Source organism: Piliocolobus tephrosceles, chromosome X (genome assembly GCF_002776525.5).
Source record: "Piliocolobus tephrosceles isolate RC106 chromosome X, ASM277652v3, whole genome shotgun sequence".
Lineage (NCBI taxonomy): Eukaryota > Metazoa > Chordata > Mammalia > Primates > Cercopithecidae > Piliocolobus > Piliocolobus tephrosceles.
In genome coordinates this window covers 6,620,462-6,646,440 of record NC_045455.1, presented here as the reverse complement: position 1 = coordinate 6,646,440, position 25,979 = coordinate 6,620,462, and the positions used below count along the sequence as shown (strand labels likewise).

Sequence of the window (25,979 nt, the reverse complement as noted above, 5' to 3'; positions counted from 1 at the left end):
ACAAGCGTCACCCAGGTGAGCTGGAGTCAGAGGGGGGCGCCCACAAGCTCTCCCTGCTCTTCAACAAACGTCACGAAGGTGAGCTGGAGGCAGGTGTCTTCCTCTCCTCACACAGACAAGAATAAAACCTCATTCTCCTCTGCAGCTGCGCCTGCCACTCCGCAAGCACCACCAGGCTGGACTACAGGGGGTCCCATCTAGCTCGGGCCTCTGCTCTCGGCTGCCCTGGGCACTGAGTGTTCTGGCACTGGGCCCAGTACTGTTCGCCACTTGTGGAGGTGAGGCAATGAGACCTTATCGTGGGGGCGATTTCCCAAAATTCAGAGCTACTGGCAGAGTTCAGACATCTGATTTCTCCTCAATTCCCTACATACATTCTCTTGCCAAAGACAAACTTGATCTGCTGGGATCTTTATGAATATAGAATTCAGAAAAAGCAATCTTAAGTAGGAATGATCTGAACTCAAACCTAAAGATATTAACTGAAATAAACCTGAAAAAGTACAATGTTTTAATGGAAGAAGATGTCATGAACATATGAAGTTACTACATTTTACTTGGTTTTATAATCTACTCTCATATTTTTTAATTTTTATTCTGGGCATACCATCTCCCGTCACGTTTTTGCCTTAAACTTTGATATATTGATTAAAATATTTTGTATGAAATTAAATGATATTATAACTACACTGGTCTTTTTATTATTCTGTTTTCAAAGGAAAAAACCCCTGATTTTAAAAAATTAAATGAACATATGTATACACAGGGGAGAATAAATAAATTGAAATGGCATAAATGTTCAAATTAAAATCTACAGACGTAGATTTTTTTTTCCTACTGAAATTTTCCTCTCGTGAGGACGTCTTTTTGTCTTTTAAAAATCTTTCTCAACTCACTGGATTTTTGCAAATGTTTTTTCTTTCACAGTTGTGAACTCACAAGTAAACCGTGAGATGCCAAATATTAAAAAAAATTCCTTCGAATGTGATCCATATGCAGATCAAGGCATTTCCTCCCCTCGGGTCGTTCCCTTCCAGTGAACGTCCTCGCAGACACTCTGCAGGCGCGCAGAGTCGCCACCAGGGGGCGCCCATCTCCCATTGCAGCCTCAACCGCCTGTCAAGTAAGGAACAACAGCAGCCCACAGTATTTTCCCCAGACACAGAAACATAACCTTATTCCTGTCACAGCTCAAAAAGAAAGAAAAAGAAAACAAATGGAATGCAGAATTTACATAGAAGTCTTAAAATATGTTTTATCTCCATTGTCAGTAACCCCCAGCAGACCAACTTTTACTTTCATTCCTTCAATAATTTCCCTGTGCAAGGGAGCAGCAAACCATGGCTAGTCTATTTTATCTGTCAATCAAATGGTAATTTTCTTAATGTTTGTTACCATAGCACCCTCAGCCTGTGCTCCTCCGCTGCCTCTGTTTTCTGCAGCTTGGTTCACTGTTACAGGTAAGCAATCAAGGATTTCTCCAGGGAACTCTGGAATGAGGCGAGGGAGTGTGGATAGGGAAGCCCACGTAATTACCACGATGACGGGCTGACATCGTAGAATCCAAAAACGATAGAATCCACCCCCTCACTTTCAAGATGAAGCAACTGAGTTTCTAAAATAGCAGTGCATTATGCGAACTGAGCTTGCAAACCCAACAGAACCCACCTTGACAAATTTTAGCTCAATAATGCCTAACATTAAATGACATGTTTCACCCTGACAGCCCCTCAGAATTTCTTTCCAATTAATTTTTAAAACATTTCTTTAGTCACGTGTCAGTTTTATTCTTTAACGGAAAAAAAAAATCAAGAGCAATCTCAGGCAAAGTGTCTTTCCTTTTATCTCCTAAGACAGAATTGGAATTAAACATATGCATGGGGATGCACGTGTCATCAAGATCCGTGGTTAGAACATTTGGTCATGACCTTCCGTAACATCCTCAATCAAAAGCATTCTATAGTAATGGACGTGCATTCTCAGATATTTCATTTTTTAAAGGAGGTTCCTGGGTTACTGAAGGATCATAGGTACACAAAGTGGCAGATGATCAAAAAAATATACATTTAAAACTTTCCAATTTGGTACATGGTGATGTGAGCACCAAGAAGAAATGATGCACGAGATACTGAATTTAATACGTGTGACCAAAATGGTAAAAGAAACTCCTGATCATTTACAGAAATTGTTCACCGATTTCAAGGGCTGATATTCCCATTTTTGTGGGAATCCTAGGTATCAGTATATAGCCAATAAGACAATGACAGGAAGAACTCGAGGTCCTCTAAGATTCTGGGTGAGAGGACTCTAAGAAAAGGAATCACCACGCCACTGGTTTGCCACTAAGGAGAAGCACCTAGAAAAAAACTGATGCTCACATGGATAGTGTCTGTCATCAGGCCCTAGGCAGTTATGTGCTTACAGAATACTTTTTTTGAGGTCGATAAGAAAATTAAGTGAAGAATCCTCGACATCCTAGAGGGAATTCTCCATCCTTCCGGAAGCTGTGAATTGGATGCACTTCAAGTAGGGAAACCATTATAATTAAATTTGTTGAATTTGAAGGAAACTCCACCTATTCCTTTAATTCTTAGTGAGAAATGATTGCACTTTTAACATCTAGAGTGGAAATCAAATGGTTTAGGATTTTTTTCAAAAAGAAAAATTGCTGGAGGCAAGATGAAGGTCAACTTACTTGGTGAATTCTTTTTGATGGAACTGTGTTTAGCGATTGTCACTAAGCCTAACTCAATGAGGAAGACATCCAACAGAACTACCTGTGAACATGTGAAGTTGCTACGAGCTCACCATCCAACCTAAGGCCATCCAGGTGGCCTTAGGTTATCAGCAGCCAACTGGGAAACTAGAGAAAACACTCCCAGTTCTCTTCTGTGTTTACTCTGGTCCTTCCTGGGTACAGAAGACATTTCATGCAAAATGCATAAAGGTACCTGAGATGGCTCACATTTAATTGCAAACTTATTTGTAATGTAAACTATTTAAAAATCCATGTACATTTGTAGAAGATGGACATCCAAAAATGTGCAACTTAAAATCTGGGAACAAATGATATGCACACATGTATTACTAGGTTCCTTAGAAGCATGACAAGCCACTCCACAGTTTAGCCAGTGGTCCTCTGAGAGCTGTCCTCTATTCTAACATCATCCAAGACGAAACCCATTCTGGGGCCCGTGTCTGGGACTCTTAGAAGCAATGGGCAGACAGCTGTGATGGACAGGAGTAGAAATCTCCTTGCTCAGGTCCAGCAGTGCACTCTTTCATTTCTTTTTCCTTTTGAGGTAGGGTTTCGCTATGTTGCCCAGGCTGGAGCACAGTGGCAGGATCACAGCTCACTGCAACCTCGAGGACCTGAGCTCAGGCAATCCTGTATCTGCCTTCCAAATAGCTGGGACTACAGGTGCACATAACTGTGTCTGGGTACTTTTTCTATTTTTAATTTTTTGTAGAGGAAAGGTCTTGCTATGTTGTCCAGTCTGGCCTCAAACTCCTGGCTACAAGCAATCCTCCCACCTCAGCCTCCCAAAATTGTGGGGATTACAGGCATGAGCCACTGCATCTGGCCTCAGCAGTGCACTCTTAAGGGACACCTGTAACCGATGGTGAGAAATGATGGCTGCTAGTTATCAACATGGATGAGAATTCTTCAAAGAGGCATAGGTCACACCTTAGAAAAGAAGATCAGTATGAAAATTATTGTCTTTTTCTGTCAGATTGTTTTACAGATCTTCAGGGCAAAGTGACTTCAGAATTTATCCTGGATATTTTCAAGCAATTTCAACATAAAATGAACATTAACCCAACTGAAAGTGACGTAAGAACCACTGTTCTGAGGTTTCCAAATGTTCAGTGATGAGATTATCCTAGGGGGCCTCTAACAGAGATGCCATTTTTCTCTGGATCTGATGAAAAATCTCTTTTTTCCTGCCACTTTTCCGTAATGATGTAGTTATGGCTATGAAGAAGCTGTCGTTACCAAACTCGAAAACAATTAAAACTGCAGACTGGATTCTCTGCCTATGTTGTGAAGTGAGAGATTTAATTCTACCCTGGCATTCTGAATGTGTATGGAGGAAGGGGGTGAACACTCAAACATGTATTTCAGATTCACAAATACAGATAGGTGTAGGAAAAAGATGTAAGATAAACGCGAACACCTCACCCTTCATTTGGGTTTTTTCTCTACTTTGAGAACTTGGTTCAAAAACTATTGTTCTTCTCTAGGACAAAAGCCAATGTGGGTGTAAATGCATAAATACAACCTGTACATAAAAATCCAGTAGCTTCTCTGAAGTCCTAATGTCACGGACACCTCACTGTCCCACGATAAAACAATGAAGGCCTTATCTTCATGGTTATTTGTGGAATGTTCGTTCTATGCAAAATTCAATATGAATTAATAGCCTGTGTCTGGTGAATTTTGTCTCAAACTCAAAGCAAGAAAATATTGATGTCCTCCTTCCCTCCTTCCCTAATTCGTTCCTTCCCTCTTCCCTCCTTTTTACCCCTCCTCCCCCTCCAGCAAAGAGGAGCTACATAAACAATGACTTGAGCATCAATTCAGTAGAATAACATGCAGGCCTGTGAAATCCTTCTACATTTCACTTTCCTGTGTGCAATGGCTATGGCTGGTTAAAGACATAACTCTTGCCCTTCTCCCTTATCTGTAATCCTTGCAGCAAATCCACATGGGGGCGGGTTTGACCACTGCACTTTCTAATGTACTCGTGAAGGGGTGGTGCCTCCGAGAGAATGCACAATAGAAACAGGATGAAGGCCGAGGCGCCTGACCTTCAGTCCCGTGTTCTTCCCACAAGCTTGGGCAGCATAAGAGATACTAAAATGACGAGTTAATGGGTGCAGCACACCAACATGGCACATGTATACATATGTAACAAACCTGCACGTTGTGCACATGTACCCTAGAACTTAAAGTACAATTTAAAAAAAAAAAAAAAAGAATGAAAGAAATACTAATCCAGGCCGGGCACGGTGGCTCGCACCTATAATTCCAACACTTTTGGGAGGCCAAAGCGAGCGGATCACTTGAGGTCAGGAGTTGGAGACCAGCCTGGCCAACACGGTGAAACCCCGTCTCTACTAAAAATACAAAAATTAGCCAGGTGCGGTGGTGCATGCCTGTTAACCTTAGCTATTCAGGAGGCTGAGGCACGAGAATCGCTTGAACCCGGGAGGTGGAGGTTAAAGTGAGCCAAGATCACACCACTGCACTCCAGCCTGGGTGACAGAGCAAGACTCCGTCTCAAAAAAAAAGAAAAAAGAAAAAAAAGAAAAAAGGTAAATACTCATCCAGTTCAGTTCTTATGGGGAGCTTTGGTGGACGATCTCTCGATAGCTTATCACTTACAACAGTGTGGCTAATGAGTACATATGTAAATAAGTGATGTACAAATAATTTGATAAATTCTCATTTGAGCATGTTAATCTGTTACTCTGTTTTAGAGGAGTTTGGTAACTCTAATGGCAGAAGAGAATTCTCATGCACGCATATGATAGTGTTTTATCCTTACACTTGAAAATGAAACATGCTACAACTCGAGCCACGTAGTGCCAGGGACATCATATAGCATTATCGTTACAAAACAGAGAATGCAGAGCAACAACTCGGATTATCACACCACCCTGGCAAAGTATCTTGTTCTTGCCATCTAATTATCATTTTATTAAAAAAAAAGAAAAAAGGCTCTTGCTCTTTATATCTGATTCTGTCTAAATTATGTAACGCTTATAAATGTCCAGAAAAGGATGCTGATATTGGTGTTTTGTGCAGTCTGACTCATTTGCTGAAAGAAGTAAACATTGTTTAATGGATAGGCTTGTTGTGTGGCTCTAACAGACACACACACACGTACAATTTAGGCAGATATTTTTAAAGCTCTTAATACTTTTTACAGATAATAACATAAAAATTCTCAGAAATTAAAAAAAAAAAGAAAATAGGCAAGAGAACATCAACTTCTGACTAATCTGAGAAGCATAATTTCACTGGCCTTAGCACGTCTTCTGTTCTTACGGAATTCAAAGGCAATGCAGGCAGAATCTAACCTACACTAGGGCACATGTAAGTATATCTAATGATTGCTAATATTTTGCCATCAGATTTCTTCTTTTACACCGTGAATAACTGTGGTCTCGGTTACAGAGAGACCACGTGGCACAGAAGCTGAATCATTTCCAGAGCAGTTGAGGGGAGCTTTCGCTACTTCTACTAGTGAAAGTGCGGAAAGCTACCAGGCGCATCGTCAAGGTTATTATCAGTGAAAGGAAACAGCAAAGCAAACAAACATGACACAAGAAAGCAAAACCACCGGAGGCTGGTGCACAGACTCCCACCGGGCACTGTACCTGTACAGATGAAACTGGAGAGGCCTCCGTATATGACTTCATCATTGTCGGGCAATATAAATGGACACCTCGTCTGAACCTCCAAACAGTATTGCTTGCAAGGAATTGTCTTTCTGCAGTTAAACTGTGTGACTTCAAAATACTGGGAACAGAGCCAGGCTTTGTAGACAATCTGAAAAAAAGAGAAGAATGAAAAATATAGAGGCGTGACAACAGAATGATAGAGGCACTGTGAGACGCGTGCAAGCGTGCTGTGGTTTCAAGTGGATCCTAGGAAAGCCCTCATTGCGAGAAAGCGTATTTACACAACGACAGCTGCAAGTGATAAAAACACAGCAACGAAAGTCTCCGCAATAAAAGCAAAACAGCACTTGATTGAGTCCCTAATTGAATGTAGAAGGTATTTTGGCCTTTAATTTTATGCGGCTTATTTAAAAATCAGTGGATTTAAGCAGGAAGTTAAGTTTTCAAAATCCAGGGATATCCAAAGTAAAATAAATAATTGACCCTGTTGCTTGTGCTGTGGTGATTTGCTGCAGTGTGGCCGGTCAGCCAGTTCCCTCCGTATGGAATCCCACGTCTATGCCTCCATCGGACACTAGATGGCGCGAAGCACTTTACCAAGATGGCCCAGCAGGGGTTGGGAAACTGCTGTTTAGATCTTGGACTTTCGGAGGCACAGAACGGGCAGAAATGGACATTTACATGCATGACTCACACCAAATGCATTAAAAATCTCACTGTCTGAAAGCTCGGAAACACCCAACATAGATCAGACATCATATGCTGTGGTGTGGTTGGGAGTAGGAGGGAAGCCTCATCAGAGCCACAGCTTCAACCTTCTAGATAGGTGCCAGCCTCATGAAGGTTTGCTACGTATTTCTATAATTTCATCAAATGTGAAAGGACTGGGACTTCATTCATCTCTTTGTTTTGGTGGCTATTTGGGAAAACAAAGATTGAAAAAATTGCCTTTTTCTGACACGTAGGAATAAGCTGATCTTAAATTCAAACCAAACAATGGCAGATGTACCCATTTGCAGTACAGGTCGCTGAAATTCAGTTATTCTCCAGGTCCTTGACACTAATGGCTTTTATTTATCTATTTCTAGGGTTAATATTATCCAAGTAACATTTTGCTGTTTATATTTTACCTAGAAAAAGGGAGGCGCTGCAGTTAAGAGATTATAAATACTTAACAGTAACAAGAATAATAATATTTACTTTAGATATCACTGGATTTTGAAAACTTAACTTCATGATTAAGTCTACTGATTTTCAACTAAGAGATTATAAATACTTCATAATAACAAGAATAATAGCTACTATTTATCAACTTTATACTCTTTTCTAAGTTGTAAACTTTTTTTTTTCCATTTAATTCTCAGCATGCACTTTTGAACATAACTATTAGTCACATTTTGCCCAGGAATAATATTAAGTAATAATAATATTAGGTAATGGAAGTGGAAAATCCAGACTTCAAATTCATGTTCTGTAAGACTCCAAATACTGTGTTCCTAATAGTTATCCTATATTTAATCTGAAATCTACTTTTAAAGCACTTATGAAATCACAAGGGAGTTTGCAGCTGAACCTAAAATCAGCATGGCCTTCCATGCCCCCAGTCAATATCCATTTGGTAGAAGGAGGATTGTATTTTCTTATTCATAACTTTTTAATAGGTTGATCAAGATGATGCTTTATTCTGTGATCAAGGTGCCTCAGTAGAGGTAAAATGAGATAAATATCAAAGTGAGATACACTTTTGAATGGCCAAAAGTAAGTTTTCTTTGCCAGTCACCAATGGCTCATAATCACCACGTAACTTGTTAGTAAAACATACAAATAATTAGAATTCTTATAGGTCTTTTGAATGAGTCTTCTCGTAACAGTGTACACTGAAAAATTGCACTAGAAGAAAATGTTACGATAGCTGAAGAAACCTCTAAGAATTCTTATGCCAACTGGAAAACGGAGGTGGGCTGTGGCTGTGTGCCTCAGGGGGACAGGTAAAGGTGGGGGTGGTGCCGGCAGCAAGAGGCTGGAAGCACCAGCTTCAGAAGAAAAAATGAAATGATTTCTTAACCAAACCATGGGGAAGTTGAAAACGTTTGTCAAAATGCCATGGACATTGACGTTTGTGTAATATGACGTGATATGTAATACATGACATTTATTTTGTAAACTAAGCTGTAATATAAGAATGAGCCACGTATACTCTGATTCCTGGGCTTAACGACCTTTCTCAGGTACTAAAGGAAGCAGGATAGGCTTATACCTGCAGTTCAAGCAATAACATTCCATTATAAGGACAGCTTGCTTTCCGCACACTTCTGGGATTACCTGTTTTTCTTTAATGAATGCTCTATGTAATTCCAGAAAGTGGCTCATGTTTTCGTTGGCCAAATTGTGGTCCCCATGCCCACCGCTCCCCTACAGGTTGCCTTTCCACAGTTATTCCAGTTACAATGGGTTCTGAATAGGGAATCGTGTCCTGTAGCCATGAACTCTTAAGAAACAATGTCTCCTCTCTCGCAGACGGTGGGGCGTCCAGTACTGGAGTCTCTTCAGAACTACACATCCTCTTTGCAACCACTTTCCTCAGCATTGCCCAATGGGAACAGATCCATTTTTTTTCTGGTTCCTTAAATTCTATTTCCACTATATTTCCTTTGCAGATTTTTTTTTTAACTCCAAAATAAAGAAAGAAAAAAAAAAAGAAAGAAGAAAGAAACTAGTAAGAGATCACAGCATTTTTTTTTTTTAAGTATCAGGTAGTAGTAGTTATGAAGAAAAGTGATCGATCGTCATTTGCAAAGCCACCGGCACAATCCCAGACCTTTCACGCTGGGCTTTAACGGCCTCTCCAGCCAGGCTCCACTGTGGCATCCATTATGAGCTACCTCCTGGGCTTTGAGTGTGCAATGAAGATTCCTCATTTGAGTATTAAATATTTTCTAAAATTGTAGCTCTAGGGATAAGACACATCAGAAAACAAGTCGGGGAAACCATGTGAGCTGAGTCAAAATCCGAAGGATGGAGGAGAAATATTTTATTGCTACTTAAGAGATTAAGGCTGAGAAGCAGATGTTATATAACCAAAGGATTTATCTTCTCCGTGTAGATGTGTTTACAATAAAAGAGGCAAAGCATACAGCACATTTGCTAAAATATTTCAGAATACACTGGAAAAAGCGTGCATGGGAAGTAAAAAAAAAAAAAATTCTTCTAGAATCTTGAAAAGTGACATAGCATGTTAGTAAAAACCTGAAAACTGTTATGTGAAGAACAGAGAATACCTGAGAATTTACTGTGGCTAAGAGCAAATGAGGGGTGAGGTTCTTATAGTCATCTCCAGTCTCTGAGAACCGGCTATGTGCTGATGACAATGGCTTTAAACAGTAAATTGTGGAATCAGAAAATAAAAACAAGAGGAAAAACAAACAGGTAGCTATCGGCATGATATAAAGATGAGCTTTCCTGCTAGAAGAGATGCACAGAAATAAAATGAGCTATCTTCAAAGGTGCCGAGTTCTCTAGAACTAGAAAAATTCCAGTAGACTTTCAATAACTCTTGTCAAAACATGGTGAGGAGGATTCCTATGTTTGGAAGGTGAGAGAAGGCCATGGCTCCAAGACAACTCCCAATGTCTTTCTAGAAGGTTTTGCAGGAAGGGGTTGAAAAAGATGTTTTGTGGCGGCACTGGGCTAAAAGAACAAATTGACTAAATCTTAAAAGTAATAAAGAACTTTCAAACTAAAGCACATCATGAAAAATGAGTATACTTGTCTTATTTCATAAGAACTATGGAGTATAAAGAAGGGTAGAAATCTTTTTTATAATGGCTTGGCCTTCTCCTATAGAGAGAAATATTAGGTAAATTGCTTTTCTACGTGTCACTGCAGAGTATAAATAATTATATGAAATGAAAGAATAATTGTGGGAAGGAATAAAAATGTGTGCGAGGTCTCTGGTGACAGAGTAATGGCTCGCCGACATCCACCCCTTCCCCCGCTTGATGGCTGGTGCCTCCTTCTATCCAAGAAGCAGCTTGATTTGTCAGGAAATTATGCTCTGAAAAGGTATTTCAAATGGCCCACAGCCCCCGCCTCCTCCACCCTGTCCTCTGGAAATGACTATTGACCGTCACAATCTTTGCTGGACCACTGCCCACCACACAGTGTTCTCAAGGTGCCGCCTGGAAGAGGAGCAGACTACGCTAGAAAAATAGCCCAAATGACAGCATCATTTTTACTTAATACTTGAATCGATTTTTCTCTTTTTCCCCTGAAGCATTTTCTCTCTTGCTATCTTTCCTCATAAAACCCTTGAGACTTGTCTGGGAAATGTTTTACAAATAAGGAAACGTATACAGGGAAATCAGGCAGCAAATAAGTGGAATTCAACTCTCTCCACAGCCCAGTCCATAGCTTTTTTTCAGCGGGAACTCTTGTAACAGGAACTCTTGTGAGAGGACAGAAAGCGAAGGGAGCGTTGGATACGTCGGGGTCTCTGGAGTCACTAAGGTGAGACATTCCAGGGTGGAAAGCCTGAGACACCACCTAGCTGAGCCTCTGTTAACGCTGGAAGTGGGGCCTAGAAAGATGCAGATGGCAGCTGAGCAAGGTGAGGCCTGGACGCCAGACGCCCAGGGCCCCTGGGCACTGTGGAAATGCACTCCGTGTTATTCGGAAGGCATCACCGGAGTATTATTCATTCCGAACATATCCTTTTTTCTTTTTCCCAAGTCACTTCATTTTGAAACTCACTTGCAGTTCTGCAGAGCGGGCTGTATGAGCCCCCGCCTCTCCCTCCAGACTGATGTCCACGTCTTCCCTGCGTTCGCTTCAGCCGAGAATCCCTCGGTCACCCAGGCCTGTTTGAAGAGGTGATCAGGGCAGCAAAGGCTGAAGAGACCAAGGAGAACCCAAGAGAGCTCATCTAGAAAACTCATTTTCACACTCTTAATGAAGTTTTTTTTTGTTTTTTTCTTTTTTATTTTAAAGCTTTGGTTATAACAGCATAGCCTCGGGAGACAGACTGAGCGGGAGTACTCTGCTTCCCCATTACAGGGAGTGATGTGAAGCCACGAACTCTAGAAAGAAATGCTTTACATGCGAGTCAGGACGATCCTGAAGTAGCGCATGCATTTGTGAATAGAAATCCTACAGGGGACCAGGACCAGCATGGTTAACAATGGTGGCGTATAGACGCCTGGCAGGTGTGCCTGTGTGAGTGTCCTCGTGTCTTCTCTTGGTTCTGGGCGTCCCAGCTGAAGATAGCTAACCTGTGCAGAACCTTTCAAAAAATGCCTGCGATTAATGTTTTTCCAGCAGCAGGTCAGCTTCTCATTGCTTTTTAAACATATATTATCCCCATCTCCAAAATCCATCTCTATATTTTAGAGCAAGGTAGAAGATTTATAATGTAAATATATGTTAGCCTGCTGAAAAAATATCTGTTGGCTATGTATTTTATCACAAAGAAAAATGTCAGATATTAAAAATGGTTGTCAGCTTCAAATCAAGAGGCTAAGCAGCTGCCCTCCCTTTTCCCCCACTTATTAGTAAGGACTAACTTCCCTTTCACATTTGTAGCATTTGTTGATAACATTTTATTAGATCCATTTCTGCCAGCTCTAACCCCGCTAGCGGCCTGAGTTTTGGGTATGTGTGGGTGAAATAATTGGTTATGTAAGCATTAGTCTGCGATAGCAACCGCCTCAGGCTAATGCACTTTGATGCATAACGCATGTTGCTACAGTTTTAAGTGGGGGTGAAACTCAAAATAAATTTTCGCGTTCCTATGTCTGAATGTCTGCTTTCTGCTACGTCTGTATCAGTGTCTGGTGAAAGCACATTACAACCAGACATTGGAAATCGTGATATATTCTGAAAGGGAAACAAGAAAGGCCCCACTGCCTGAGGCGGAGTTGAGTCTGTGGAGTAAGCTAAGGACGGGCGGTGAGCAGGGGTCTGAGCTTCTTGATCCCTTGTGGGGGGGGTCCTGTGGTATCAGCACCCCTTGCCTTCCAGGGTTTTGTCTTGGCTCCATTTCCTGAAGTAAAATGCAAATGTCTTCCTCTTTTCTGGTGGTGACCCACTTTTTGAATCCTATCATCACACTTAAGTCTATTCCCTTGCATTTCAGGGCCTCTTGAGCTTGTGGGCTCTGTCCCACATTTCGCAGTCCACCCAAACCATTCTCAACACCAAAATGAGGCTCCTGCAGTGCCCATCCACACCAGCATCCCAGACTCCATTTATACGGCAGAGGGAATCAGTCTGAAAATCACAGGGCCAGCCCAAGCCCAGGCGGCCCATCGGGGTATGGCATCATGGAGGGGCCCAGACGTATGACTGTAAGAAGGTGAAAAGCAGATCAACTCGGCTGTGCTTTCGCAAATAGAGAATGTGCCCATCCAGAGATCATCTGCAGAGGGCTTAGGAAAAAAGGGAAAGCTAAGAAGCATTTGTCAGTGTGTCTCCAGCACTGTGCGAGGGAAACGTGTCCTAACTATGATACGGAGGCTACTTCGTTTCTCTTTTTGTCTCTGCGTCATTAATAAACGTCTCATGTAACACTCCATATCTTCCTTGTTTTATCTTTCACTTCATCTCACTGTGATTGGGCCTCAGCTTGAACCACTCCACTGAGATTGTTCTTTCCAAGCTCCTTGGCCCCTCTGCTGACAAATCCAGCTGGAAAATTAGTTGTTGTCTTGTTTGACCTCTTGCCAGCCCTCATCATGGTTGCTTGAACACCTTCCGGAAATGCCACCAGGACTTGTTTTATCCTGGCGTCCCTCTTAGTCCTCTGCGCCTCCTTCTCCATCTTCATTTGTTTGCTGTTGCTGTTGTTTGTTTGTTTTCCCTGCCATTCCCCAAAATGTTAGTATCCCTCCGGCTTCTGTTCCAAGCTTGTTTCTACACATTCTTTCTGGGCAACCGTCCATCCTCGTGATTCAATTGTAGTCTTTAAAATAGTGAAGCCTAAATCTTCATTACCAATGCTGATCTCCTCTCTCTCTCCCTCCCTCCCTCCCTCCCTGTCTCTCTCTCTCTGTTTCAATACCTCAAGCACTACAAACTCTAAAGTGGAATCTGGCCTCTTCTTTTCAGAGGGAAGCGGGTGAGAATCCTGGGAGTCATCCGGGTGCCTCTTCCACACTCCACAGTTCTTTAATCACCATGCCCTGGGAACCTGCTTCCTCGATAGCTCTATGTCTGCCCAAATCTCTTGATTGCTACTGACACCAGTGCTGCTCGCGTCATCACCATCTCACACTTAGATTTCTGCCTTGGACATACCCCCGGGAGCCTACCCTTGTGCCTTCGGTTGTGAACTCCTGCTTCATGCTGCAGTTAGAGCCATCCATAGAAAATTAAAAATTAATTTGATTATTCCACTACTTCATTTTTCTTAATTCAGTGCCCCACCCCACCCCACCCCACAGCAACACCCTGGAGAAAGTTCAAAGCCCTTAACACATTCACGGCTCTGCGACCTTGCCCTGCTGAGCACTCAAGCCTCATCTCTGCCCACTCTCACCTGGCACTCTGCTCTCTGGCTGCAGGAGTGACAAGCAGGTCACTCAACGTGCAGCGTGCCCTTGCACCAGGCCCTTCCTTCCACCTCCCTCATGAGTCACCCCGCCTGTTAATTCTTGTCCATCCTGTGTGACCTCACCTGGAAGCCTTCCCTGCAGTCCCTCTAGACCCTGCAATGAGCTCTTCCTCAGCAGTTCAGTAAATGTGATGCTGTCTTCTCATCTGCCTTCTTCCCAGACCCTATGCTCCTGGAACGAAGGCCAAGCTTTGTGCCTTCTTGTATCCCCAGCGCCCTGGATGTATCTGGCAGAAATTTGCCGTCCGTAGAAAGCCCATTGCAAATTAGTAACATGGCCTTTGGGCTTGCATAGTGATGCCCCATGGCTGGTTAGTGGGAGAGCCAGTCCACCTGGCCTGAGATCCTGCCCAGAGCAGAGACTCAAACTAGGAAACTTGATGAAGCCCCAACATATTAAATCCTAGGAATCCCTTTTCATATGACCAACCCAGTGGCCTTTATTGAGGGCCAAAAACAAAAACAAACAAACAAAAAACTAAAGAAATACATTTTTAAAAGTCCACTTCATGAAGTGAACCTCTCCTTCCGAAACGACCTCATGGTTCAGGTCCTAAAGCATGATATGGAGGTGTGTTGCAAGCTGAGGAAGATTGTCACACAAAGATGACGAATGGTGTGGTTTACTGTTTTGAGTTCATGGAAGACCCACAGAGCTTCAGAGGGCAAAGTATATTTTATAGCTGTTATTTAAATGGACACACTACTTTGGCTGGGATTGTGGCAAAAACTGTTCAGCAGACAGTTTACACTAATTCATACCTTTCCAGAACGGTTCTATAATATATCCAGAAATGAATATTAACCATGATAATAACCAGGCAATTAACTTCAAAGTAAATAAAGAAGCATTTCCTTTGGTGTGAAGGAAGATCTCTTTTAACAAGCTACCTTCACCAGATTGCCACGTTAGTGACAAAAATGGTGGGAGCTCTGCTGTGGTCATCAAAAAAGAAGAAAGTCACTCCATAAGACTACTTCTGAGTGTTGGCCATGGATGGATATAACTCAGTAGCCTTATCTGGAGTCGGAATGGGACGTTCGTAAATGAAAGCACTTTTGTGGACTCTCAGTCAAGCAACACCTTAGAAATGCAGCAGTATTACGTGCCTATGGTCGTCTAAATACACCACTTATTTAACTGGCCTGTATTGACTCTCACAAAAGTGCCAGTGATCCTATTAAAATTGATATCTGTAAAAAGGCAGCAAGTGAACACTTCAATATAAATTCAGTTTTGGGCTCCACATCTTGAGTGAGTTGAGAATGTTGAAAAGGGTTTAAAAAGTGGGAAATCAGTCTTCTAAAGAAAGGGAAATGGAATTGAGTCTTAAATAAGAAATCTGAAACTAGTCTAAGGATATAAAGGGATAATATATTCACCAAGGATAGGAGAAGAGTGAATGTGTTAGGCTTTTCTTATTTTCCAGAACTCCTCTAGGAATTCATAGAGCACGTGATGATTAATAAATGAATGTTATCTTCCATAATCTACAATCTATTTAGAAAATAATACCAGCGCGGAGTAGAGCTATAATAAGTAATCAGTAAATTCACTATAAAATGCAGATGTATTCATTTCTTCATAAAACCAAAGAGAATAGAACTTATTATACCAGCCTCACTTAGTAGAAATGGGCAAAAAAAAAAAAAAAAAAAAAAGAGTCTAAAGAAAGTTAATGCACAACTCTGTCATATAATCCAAAGTAAAGGATGGAAAATGTGACATAATAACCTATAGTTAGTTATCTAAGAATCTGATACTTTTACATAGCTGTGCACATTATAGAACTAGAATAATGCTTTTGGTATATATCTAACAGTTCTATTTCTTGGCCATATTGTCAGATCATTTCTGTACCAAGAGTGCTTGATTGCCACCCTACTTTACCAATGTCAGATTCACAAAAATTACTAATTGAAACAAGAAGAATCTGCCTTTGCTCAAAGAAAATCTGCTGTTCAGTGGAGCAGGCTCTTTGCATTCTTTGTTTTTCCCACAGATGCCAGCATTTCTGATTTTGTCATCAAATTTGCTCCTCAAGAAACAGCAGCTAACACTACACTATCTTTGTTGTTTTCTGCATTTTCTTAATGTGTCCTGCTAGTGAGAAGCTGGGAAAGGTATGAATGCAAACCCCTCTGTAAACCAAGAGCCAATCAGCACCCTGGGAATGGAGCAGGATTGCGTCACGTGGCTCTTTAAACATGTTGCCTATTTAAACCTGGTCTGCATTACTTCAGAAAAATGCCAGTGATTCTATTAGAATTGACATATTTAAAAAGTCAGAGTGAACACTTCAGTATTCTAATTGAAATGGAGACTTGAAATACCATGGAACAGAGGACTGGCTGCCTAGCTACCTATCCAGTCTGTCTGTTGATCCCACATTTTTCACTGAGAGCCAACTTTGGGGTCTGACAGGTGCCTTGGGGAGCAGAGGTGGAGGGCAGGTGAAAAATTTCATCGTAAGACATTTTCCCTGGCATCAGAAATAGTACTGTAAAATTCAAGGAGCCAGGGTAAGATGAACCTGGCTGTGAGTGTCCCCATCAGTGCACCTCAGTGTGGAGGGAGCAGAAGTCAGTGGGGACTGAGGATTTCTGGATAAGAGAAGGGGAGGGAGTGAGATGGGCATGTCAGAGAGAGGAGTGGGGTGGAGGTTAGTGTGCTTCTGATATGAGAAACAAAGGGAGGAAGGGCAGAGCACGGGAGGAAGATGGCAAGGGAAGGAAGGAGATAATGAATTATCAACACCATAGAATACTACTCAGCCATAAAAAAAAAAAAAGAACAAAATTTCTTTTGCAGCAAGTTTGCAATGAAGTAACTCAGGAATGAAAAACAAAACAAACAAACAAAAAAGAAAAACCAAATACTGCATATTCTCGTTTATAAGTGGGAGCTAACCTATGGGGTATGCAAAGGTACACAGGTTGATACAATAGACAGTGGAAACTCAGAATGGGGGAGTTTGTGAAGGGGGTGACAAATAGAAAGCTACCTGCAGGGTACAATGTACACTACTCAGGTGACTGGTGCACTAAAATCACAGGCTTCACCATTATACCACTCATCCACGTGATCAAACACCACCTGTACCACTAAAGCTACTAAAATCTCAAAAATTCAAGTCCAGGCACGGTGGCTCACGCCTGTAATCCTGGCACTTTGGGAGGCCAAGGTGGGTGGATCACCTGAGGTCTGGAGTTCAAGACTAGCCTGGCCAACCTGGCAAAACTCTGTCTCTACTAAAAAATTACAAAAACTAGCTGGGCGTGGTGGCGCATGCCTGTAATCCCAGCTACTCGGGAGGCTGAGGCAGGAGAATCGCTTGAACTCAGGAGGCAGAGACTGCAGGGAGCCAAGATTGCACCACTGCACTCTAGCATGGGTGACAGAGTGAGACTCTGTCTCAAAATATAAGAAACAGAAAAATAAAAAAGAACTATTTTCTATCAGTTATTTTGCCAGGTGTTTTCAATGCACGGTGGCTGTGATGTGAGTGATATTATTCTAATTTATGAATATGAAAACCAAGACTCAGAGAATGTAAGCAATTTGGACAAAGTCCCACAGCAAAATGTAACAGAGCCCCGGTGGGCTTTTAAGTCATTTTACCCTACACCCCAACACCCCACATCAAAAAGTGTTTTATTCTATACCAGTGATGCAGAGGTAAATATTAACTCACGATACTTTAAGTGTAGAGTTGTTTGTGGCTTGCAAGAAACATCTTTTCTGGGGTTAAGCTTTGGAGATTCAAACATGTTCTCTGCTGCACTCCATAGCGCAAAGAAAATGCTGCTGTTTTCAAAGAAGCTCAAAGAAGGCACTTTGGTAACGGGTATGGACGTTTTGCTTTAGAGTGAAAGATTTTAAAGATGGCAAAGGCTCACAATGTTTGTGATCTTATTAACACAAGCTTGAAACCTGGCAAATTGGTGACATGAGTAATACTAATGTTAATTAGGAAGGAGCCAGAATTATATCTGGAAAAACCAATCGCCTATCACGAGAAGTAACCGCCGCCTCCAATTAAGAAGCCTATTTTTCTGGTCCCGGTCTTAAGTCCTCCTTTCTCTCTGTGGCTTACTATTCCCCACAGAGACAATTATTTAACTATTAAATTATACAGAAGTGACACTAACTTGTGTATGTGTTAAATGTACTTGCTAACATTTTTAGTAGTTACTCCACCCATTTAAGATTTTTAGCATATTTCCCTTACATAAATATTCATTTATATACACATGAACTGTTATATAATGTGTACATTATACAACACACACAGAGCACAAGTGATTGCAAAGGTTAGGATAAAACTGTAACTGCAAGTAGAATTTAATATTTTCTTGTCATACTTTAACAGATTATCTTGTGTATCTCCTGTGTGTGTTCGCCCCACTAAGGAGAAGCCCGACTTAAGTTCAATAGCAATTGTCAACTTCTTTAGCACTGAAATAAATTATGTAAACTGTCAAATTGTGTGGCACAGACATTTAAACCTGAGCACTTGCTTGAATTATATAAGCACATTTTAATGAACTTTATATAACTGACTAGGCAAAACCCAAATATTAACATGAGGGCAAGAACCTTGTCTGTCTAGGTAGCAATGAGCGCTCCACAGGAGGGGCCTAGCCTCTGGCATGACTCAGCCATTAGTGCCTGAATGAATGAATGAATGAATGAATGCCTTTAGACACAAGCTCAGGGTGAATCCAAATGGCCATGGTCTTAGCAAATCATTCCTGTTCTATTTAGTGGGATTTGTTAACTCAATCAAGGTTTTGCCATTATTATTATTACTTTAATCTACAAACTAAACTAATGGCATCCATTTTCTCTGATACACTTTTTTAAGGCAAGCAATCGAAATTGGGCTAATAAGTAAAATTTTGCATAAGCCGTCATGAGGCTGAATTTTATTAGCAGTGACAGTAGTGAAAGCTGCTGTTCTTTGTTCTGGTTGGCATAGCATCAGTTTCTACAGCCAAAGTGAGATTTAGATATGTAAATGCTCATACTAAATTTATTGGCATCTTGTGAAAGTGTTGTTACATATAAATATTTATAGTTGTTAAATATATATATGTATACATACACACACATATATAAGAAAATCAGAGCATCTGTTGAATTCAATGAAGACAGTGTTAATAACTTATTTTTTTGCAGTCATAAATATTCCACCAACTTTTGTGGACAGCAGAAAGGGGAAATATTTTTCTTCCTGACGTTTGCTATGTTTCTGTATTTCCTCAGTAAACACTGAGATTCAGCAGAATGTATTATTTTGACATTTTAGATCACGTTATTGTCTAAAAACTGGGAAAACATGTGTCTTTGAATGAGCAGATTCAGAACATAAAAGTAGATTTCACTCAGGAACAATGGGTCCAAATTCAAAAGAAGAGACACAGTGAGGTTGAGAGGCAAGACTTTAGAATTCCTCCCTAAAACATTTTCAAGGACAGTTTCTAGTTGGGTGCTCCCTGTGTTCCATTGACTTGCTGCGGTCTAACCCCTGTGAAGTCAGTATAACATAATGCATTTTCTGTTCTCTACGTGTGTTGTGTGTATCTTAGAGAAAAATGAGCATCCTCCTATTTATAGAGTTAAGAATATAAGTACACACTCTACAGGTCTTTGAATCCATCGCTGCAAAGGTGCCTGCGGCACAAAACTCTAGGAAAGAAGACTTTTCTCTGCTACCTCTGCAGAAACAGAGGGCCTGTCTCTCTTAGCCCATGTCTTCTTTATCCTGAGCTAAACATACCATCAGAAATATGTTTTTAGTATAAAATAATGGGTTAGGAATAATCATATTATTCATTATTATTGAAAGCTATAATTAATGGAATTAATAATCTTTAATAATAAAATTGGTGATAACATGGGAAGATGCAGCTTTGGAGCAGACAGTTGATCATTATATATTTGGAATTAAATGGTAGTACCCAGTTTTATGCTCAGAGTAAGCTTCGCAAAAAAATGTAGAATAATACTGAAATATGCAAAAATCAAATTAAGAAAGCATGTATATCATTATGCAAAACATATGATACTACCTGGACATTTAATTTCAATAATTTTCTGTCTTGAGAATGCATATTTATATTCATCAATAAGATATGTCATTGCATATACAAATGATACCTCCATTTTTGAATGATATAGATAATATAAATATGATACAATATATATATTCATATTTGCAGCCCAAAACAATGTTAATTGGTAAAAAAGCTGATAAACTTTATGTCCATAACAATGTCTTAAAATTTAAAACTAACCATTTACTTTCCCAGCATGTGTTTTTCTGTGCTGACTGCCATGGATCCTGAAATTAGCACCTTAACAAATTATTTTCATTCAATTGCAAATATATCATGGTTCAAAGATAATTTTAAATCAATAGCAATGATAAAGATTTATGGCATAGTACTGACTGTCATACAAATTGCACTTTTTAATACACAAATCTCATATTGAACTTTGGTTTAAAAATTAGACAAGAAATTAGTTATTAGATTATTCTTATGTAAATGAGAGTATCCGTAGCTAATAATTTGATATTTTTAATGATTCCTCACCGAAAAACAATAACAACAACAGAAAGAACAAATTGAAAGAAAACAAAGTAAGCACATCAATTTCATACCTAAATGGGAGTATTCAGGTAACAATTATTTTTATTTTATTTTATTTATTTTATTTTATTTCATTTTACTTTACTGTACTTTACTTTTTGAGATGGAATCTCGCTCTTGTCACCCAGGATGGAGTGCAGTGGCACAATCTCGGCTCACTCAACCTCTGCCTCCAGGCTCAAGCGATTCTCCTGCCTTGGCACCATGCCTGGCTAATTTTTGCATTTTTACTAGAGACCAGGTTTCACCACGTTGGCCAGGCTGGTCTTGAACTCCTGACCTCAGGTGATCTACTCGCTTTGGCCTCCAAAAGTGCTGGGATTACAGGCATGAGCCACTGCACCTGGCCTTATTTTTTATTTTTTCTGTTTTTGTTATTGTTTTTATTTTTGACACAGGGTCTCACTCTGTCACCCAGGTGTGAACAGAACTAATTGTAGCCTCGGCCTCCCTGGCTCAAGATCTTCCTGCCTCAGCCTCCTGAGTAACTGGGACAAGAGGTGCATGCCACCATGCCCAGCTAATTTTTAAATTTGTAATAGAGATAGGATCTCACTATGCTGCCCAGGGTGGTCTTGAATTCCTGGCCTCAGGCAGTCCTCCTGCATCAGCCTCCCAAAGTACCGGCATTACAGGCACGAACCACAGAACCTGGTCTCAGGTAACATTTAAACTTAAATTTCAACCAACGAAATGGTAGGGGGTGAGGATGGGGTGGGACCCGGACCATCACCAGTGTGTATGTAATAGATCTTTAAATATTCATTCTGAAAGCTCAAATAACAAAGTAAACTTAGCAATCAACCTGCTCTTTTCATGGAGATACTGAAAATACAAACTAAAGGCCCATCACTTCCCCTGAATTCTGACTGCCAAACTCTCACCATATGCACACACACGCAGGGACACACACGCACACACACGCGCATGCACACACACACACTTTCTGTACATTAGGTCAGATGTCGTCAGCTTATCAAGGAACAAAGCTCCTTCTGTTTGCTTCCCTTCCATTGGAACTGGACCTGAACTATTCCTTACACATGAAAACAAACAAACAAAAACTTTCTACTTGCCACATACGTGGACATTTCTAACTGTTTTTTAGAACTATGGCTTCAATAGTCTTTACAGAATTTAGTCCCCTTGCATAAAGGTCGTTTTCTTAAAAGTCAGTGAGCTGGAAGGAAAACTATTGACCTTAGTAAGTTCCTGGGGTTTAAACACACACCACTACCCAAGCGGCAGAGCCTCCAGAGAGCAGGTTGCACTGGATGAAGACCCTGGGTAAGGCAGGCAGAAAGGGAATTGTATGTTATGGAAGGAGGCGGTCAGAATACCCCGGCAAAAATACAGTTTTATTTTATCCCTTAGAATTTAAGATACTCACTATTATTTAAAATCAGGTCAAGCCAGAAAAGATCTTTTACATTTTTCTGCTGTAAGCACAAAATAACGTTAACTATACATTTATTAGAAAGTGTAAATGCTTAGATGGAAATTGTTTCTTTTACAATGAAAAATTATCCAATAATACGATTCTTTCACATGGTATAAATGTAAAAATTCATTTGAAACAGATTCTTATTCACTGTGGAATAAAATGAGTACGCAACAAAACATAAAATCCTGTTGCTGGAATTTCATAGACTATAATGTAAAACACATTTAGCATCGGGGTTCCGACTTTTTATAAACACAGTGAAGCAATATAAATGATCATGGCGAATTTGAAATGGTGATTTCAAATCTCACAAATGCAACATGTTTAGCAAAAGCAGAAGATAACTACTGATGCTGGCATAGCACTCACTGCATGCCAGAAACTAGATAAAGGTTTTACATGTAGTAACTCGTTGAATTCTTACACAAACCTCTGAGGTAGATAGTAATAGTTTTCCTTTATTCCCTGGGTATGAAAATATGAAGCCAAGAAAGTTTAAGTCCCTGACTGAAGTGAAGCCAGAGTTCATATCCCAGAACTGATACACCCAGACACTGGGCCACATGGCTTCTCTAATGCCTGCTAGATATTTGTATTAACAAAAGTATGCACTTCATTTGTCACTATACATATTGTATCCAGACATTCTTATACTATCTTATTTCAAGAGATTTCTTTTGACAAAATAGAAGTATAAAGCGAGCAATTCAACACACGGTCAGAATAGCACAGAAAATTCTCCTACAATCCCCAGCCTAATGCAAGCATTACCGATGCCTCTAAAACCTGTCGTTCTGTTTGTGCATCAGGCACCATTTCATGATACCCGCATTTTGGCTGCCTTGATTTCTCTTTTGAAACTGATAGAGTTAAGGCTGTTTTTTACCTACAAGATTCTTCCTTAGAACAACCCTCAATACTTCCAGAGCGCCCTCTGTGTCTAGCATTGAGTGTGCCTTGATCTACACTAGTAGTGAGTAAGTTTGATTACTGCAAGCTGCCAAAAATGTTTAAGACACAAAGTGTACACAGCTCCTTCTTAAAAAAATGTGTGGTAAACACCAGGTCTATAGAAGGGCTTTTAAAGCATCCAGATAGTGATTAAGAATGAATTTGAACTTTCTGATCAAATATTCTTGATAACTGCATAAGGTTAAAAGTTTAGCAAACTGCTTTTCTGAAACATCTTCGTGGCACAAGTCAAGATCGTGTAGTGCTGGTGATTTTCATGCCTTGATAGACAAGAAAGTAGTTGTGGTTAAAGCAGCCAACATCCCTCCCCAATACATGCCAGTTTTACATGGTGAGATTGACAGTTAAGTGGAAAAGGACATATCCTGAAGAGGTAAGAGTCCTTCAAGTGAGAAAGACTTGAGCATTTATTATTTGTGATGTAAATAATACTTGAGCATGTATTATTTGTGTGTTGGAGAAGAGAATGTATTTGCACTTAGCTTATTTATTTGAGCTTCAGTTAGTAACCGAATCTCACAGGATTTTAGGAAGGATGAAGTAACTGTATACATATCAGGAAAAGTAAAATATAATCAAGTCTAACAAGACTTTGCTAATAATACAGTTGGCAAAGAGCAACATTTCAAAATATGAGCTCTTCGTATGTAACATAAAGAACTAAAGAAATTGCTTTTTAATTAACTTATTCATTCCACCAACACTTACTAAATATATGTTATGTAAAGAGCATACACCAGATATGTTGCAAGGAGTGGTGCCCTTATTGATCATTTACATTCATTGGTTAATGTAGATCAACAGTTGTATCAATGGAGGTAAATCTCAAAGAAGGTTAATGGCAGCTACCATCTCTTATAGCCTATTTGGAAAAGCATACAATGAAAGGTAATGAAACAGCATGGAATTATGACCACAGTCCCTGTCATTCTGCTGACATAGTCATCTTATTGCCAAATTGACAGTCTCATTCAGTGAAATCAAGCCAACATCTTTTTAAATAATGTTAGACAATCCTGCATGTCAAAGAAGTACAGGGTGGAAAGAACTCAGTTACAGGAAAGTAGTGAAATTCGAAAAACCAGGCAAGCAAAGGTAATCCCGTTATCAGAAAAGGTGCCTAGAAGTTCAATGTAAACCTCTGCTTGCAGGGTAGGGAGGGGTGAATCGATGACATCAACCATTCAACACGCTCCGTTGTCACATTTATCTCAAACATACGCCAAAAAATAATTCAGTCCCTTTGCAATATTGATATTATTATTTGAAACAACATTAATAGATAAGTCTAAGGGTGCTGGTAAATTTTTTTTTTTTTTTTTTTTTTGGAGCTGGAGTCTCACTCTGTCACCCGGGGTGGACTGGAGTACAAAGGTACGATCTCGGCTCACTGCGACCTCCACCTCCCAGGCTCAAGCGATTCTCCTGCCTCAGCCTCCTGAGTAGCTGGGATTAACAGGCATGCGCCACCACGCTCGGCTAATTTTTGTATTTTTAGTAAAGACGGGATTTCTCCATGTTGGCCAGCCTGGTCTTGAACTCCTGACCTCAGGTAATCCACCTGCCTCGGCCTCCCAAAGCGCTGGGATTACAGGCATGAGCCACTGCGCCCGCCTGGGTGCTGGTAACTACTGATTGATGCTGCTTCTGCTTGTCTGGATGAAAACCCTCCATTTCAGTCATTACAGTTCTCTTCCTAAAACTGATCATCCTCTGTCGTTTAAGCCAACCAGCTTCTTAGAAGCTATGTTGGCTGAATGTTTTATAGTATTTACTAATATTGTTGTGCTTATAGCTTCTAGCATAATACTACTTGAACTAGCGGTATCTCAGATAAAATATAAACCACATTTTAGACACACAAATATTTTGAAGTAATAATACATTTAGATGAGCATATTCATTCTGGATTTCATTTAAAAACTTTTAATGAGGGAATCTATTATGAGAAATACATGTTCATCCATAATCAGTACCAATCATGACGGTGGGGCTACGTGGGGCTGGAGAAAGACACTCTCAGGCAGGCATTTGCTCTCTGAGCATAAGGCAACTTCATTATGTCAGTCTTGTGATAAAGAGAGTGTCGGGATCCTTTCTCATGCTGGGGGAAGCGCAACACCTGCGGCATAATTAGGTACTCAAAATCTGTTTGTATTTTAAAAGTGCTTTATATAACTGTTATTATGCATCAGGGGACGCCTTCGGCTCAGCTGCTAACCTTTTCATAGCAGAGTTCAAGAGATCAGGGTAAGGAGTCCACAGGAGATGCAAAGTGGGTGAAGAATTTGGAGGAAGGCTGGTTTAGCCAGAGAAAGCAGCACCTCACATCCATGAACATTTATATTTTTACCCCTGGTGTTAAATCAGTTCCCCTCTCTCCACCCTGACTCAGGGAGCAGAGATCATTAAGAACACATTTAAGTGCTTAATTGGGTTTTGAAGGAGGTTTCTCCATTAACATTAATTAAAGTCTCCCTGGGCTCATGAAAGCTCATTTGCCAGGTAGGGGTTTTCCAGGTTCACTCGTCCTTCCATTGCTGCCTCAGCAGAACTATTTTTCTTCCTGGATTCCATGGGAAGCTTCCAGTGCAAGAAGTAAGAAAAAGAGGGTAAAGCGAAGGGACACCATTGTATTCTACGATGGAAGATTGGGCAAAGTAGAGAGAAGTCCTGTTGCATACGATTTTTCCCTTGAGGGGAAAGATAATTAGTATTATGGTGAAATCACGTGTCAGTTACTGCCTGGTGACTACGGAAAAGGCACCTGGAGATGCATCATAGCAATGCGGCTTCCTCTCTTTATGGATAGAAACACTTTGGAATGAAAATTAATATTATGTCATGAGTACATTAACTTTATTAAGTTGAACCACATGAAATTTCTGA

General features: G+C 40.4%; 1 protein-coding gene across 1 annotated transcript in view; it reads right to left on the bottom strand.

The window, feature by feature from the left end:
• FAM155A (family with sequence similarity 155 member A) overlaps nucleotides 1–25,979 on the bottom strand; it is a 693,606-nt gene that overhangs the window by 39,093 nt on the left and 628,534 nt on the right. Inside the window, exon 2 of the mRNA XM_023217629.2 lies at nucleotides 6,388–6,559. Coding sequence (XP_023073397.1) covers nucleotides 6,388–6,559 — 172 coding nt within the window. The remainder of the gene's footprint in view (nucleotides 1–6,387; nucleotides 6,560–25,979) is intronic.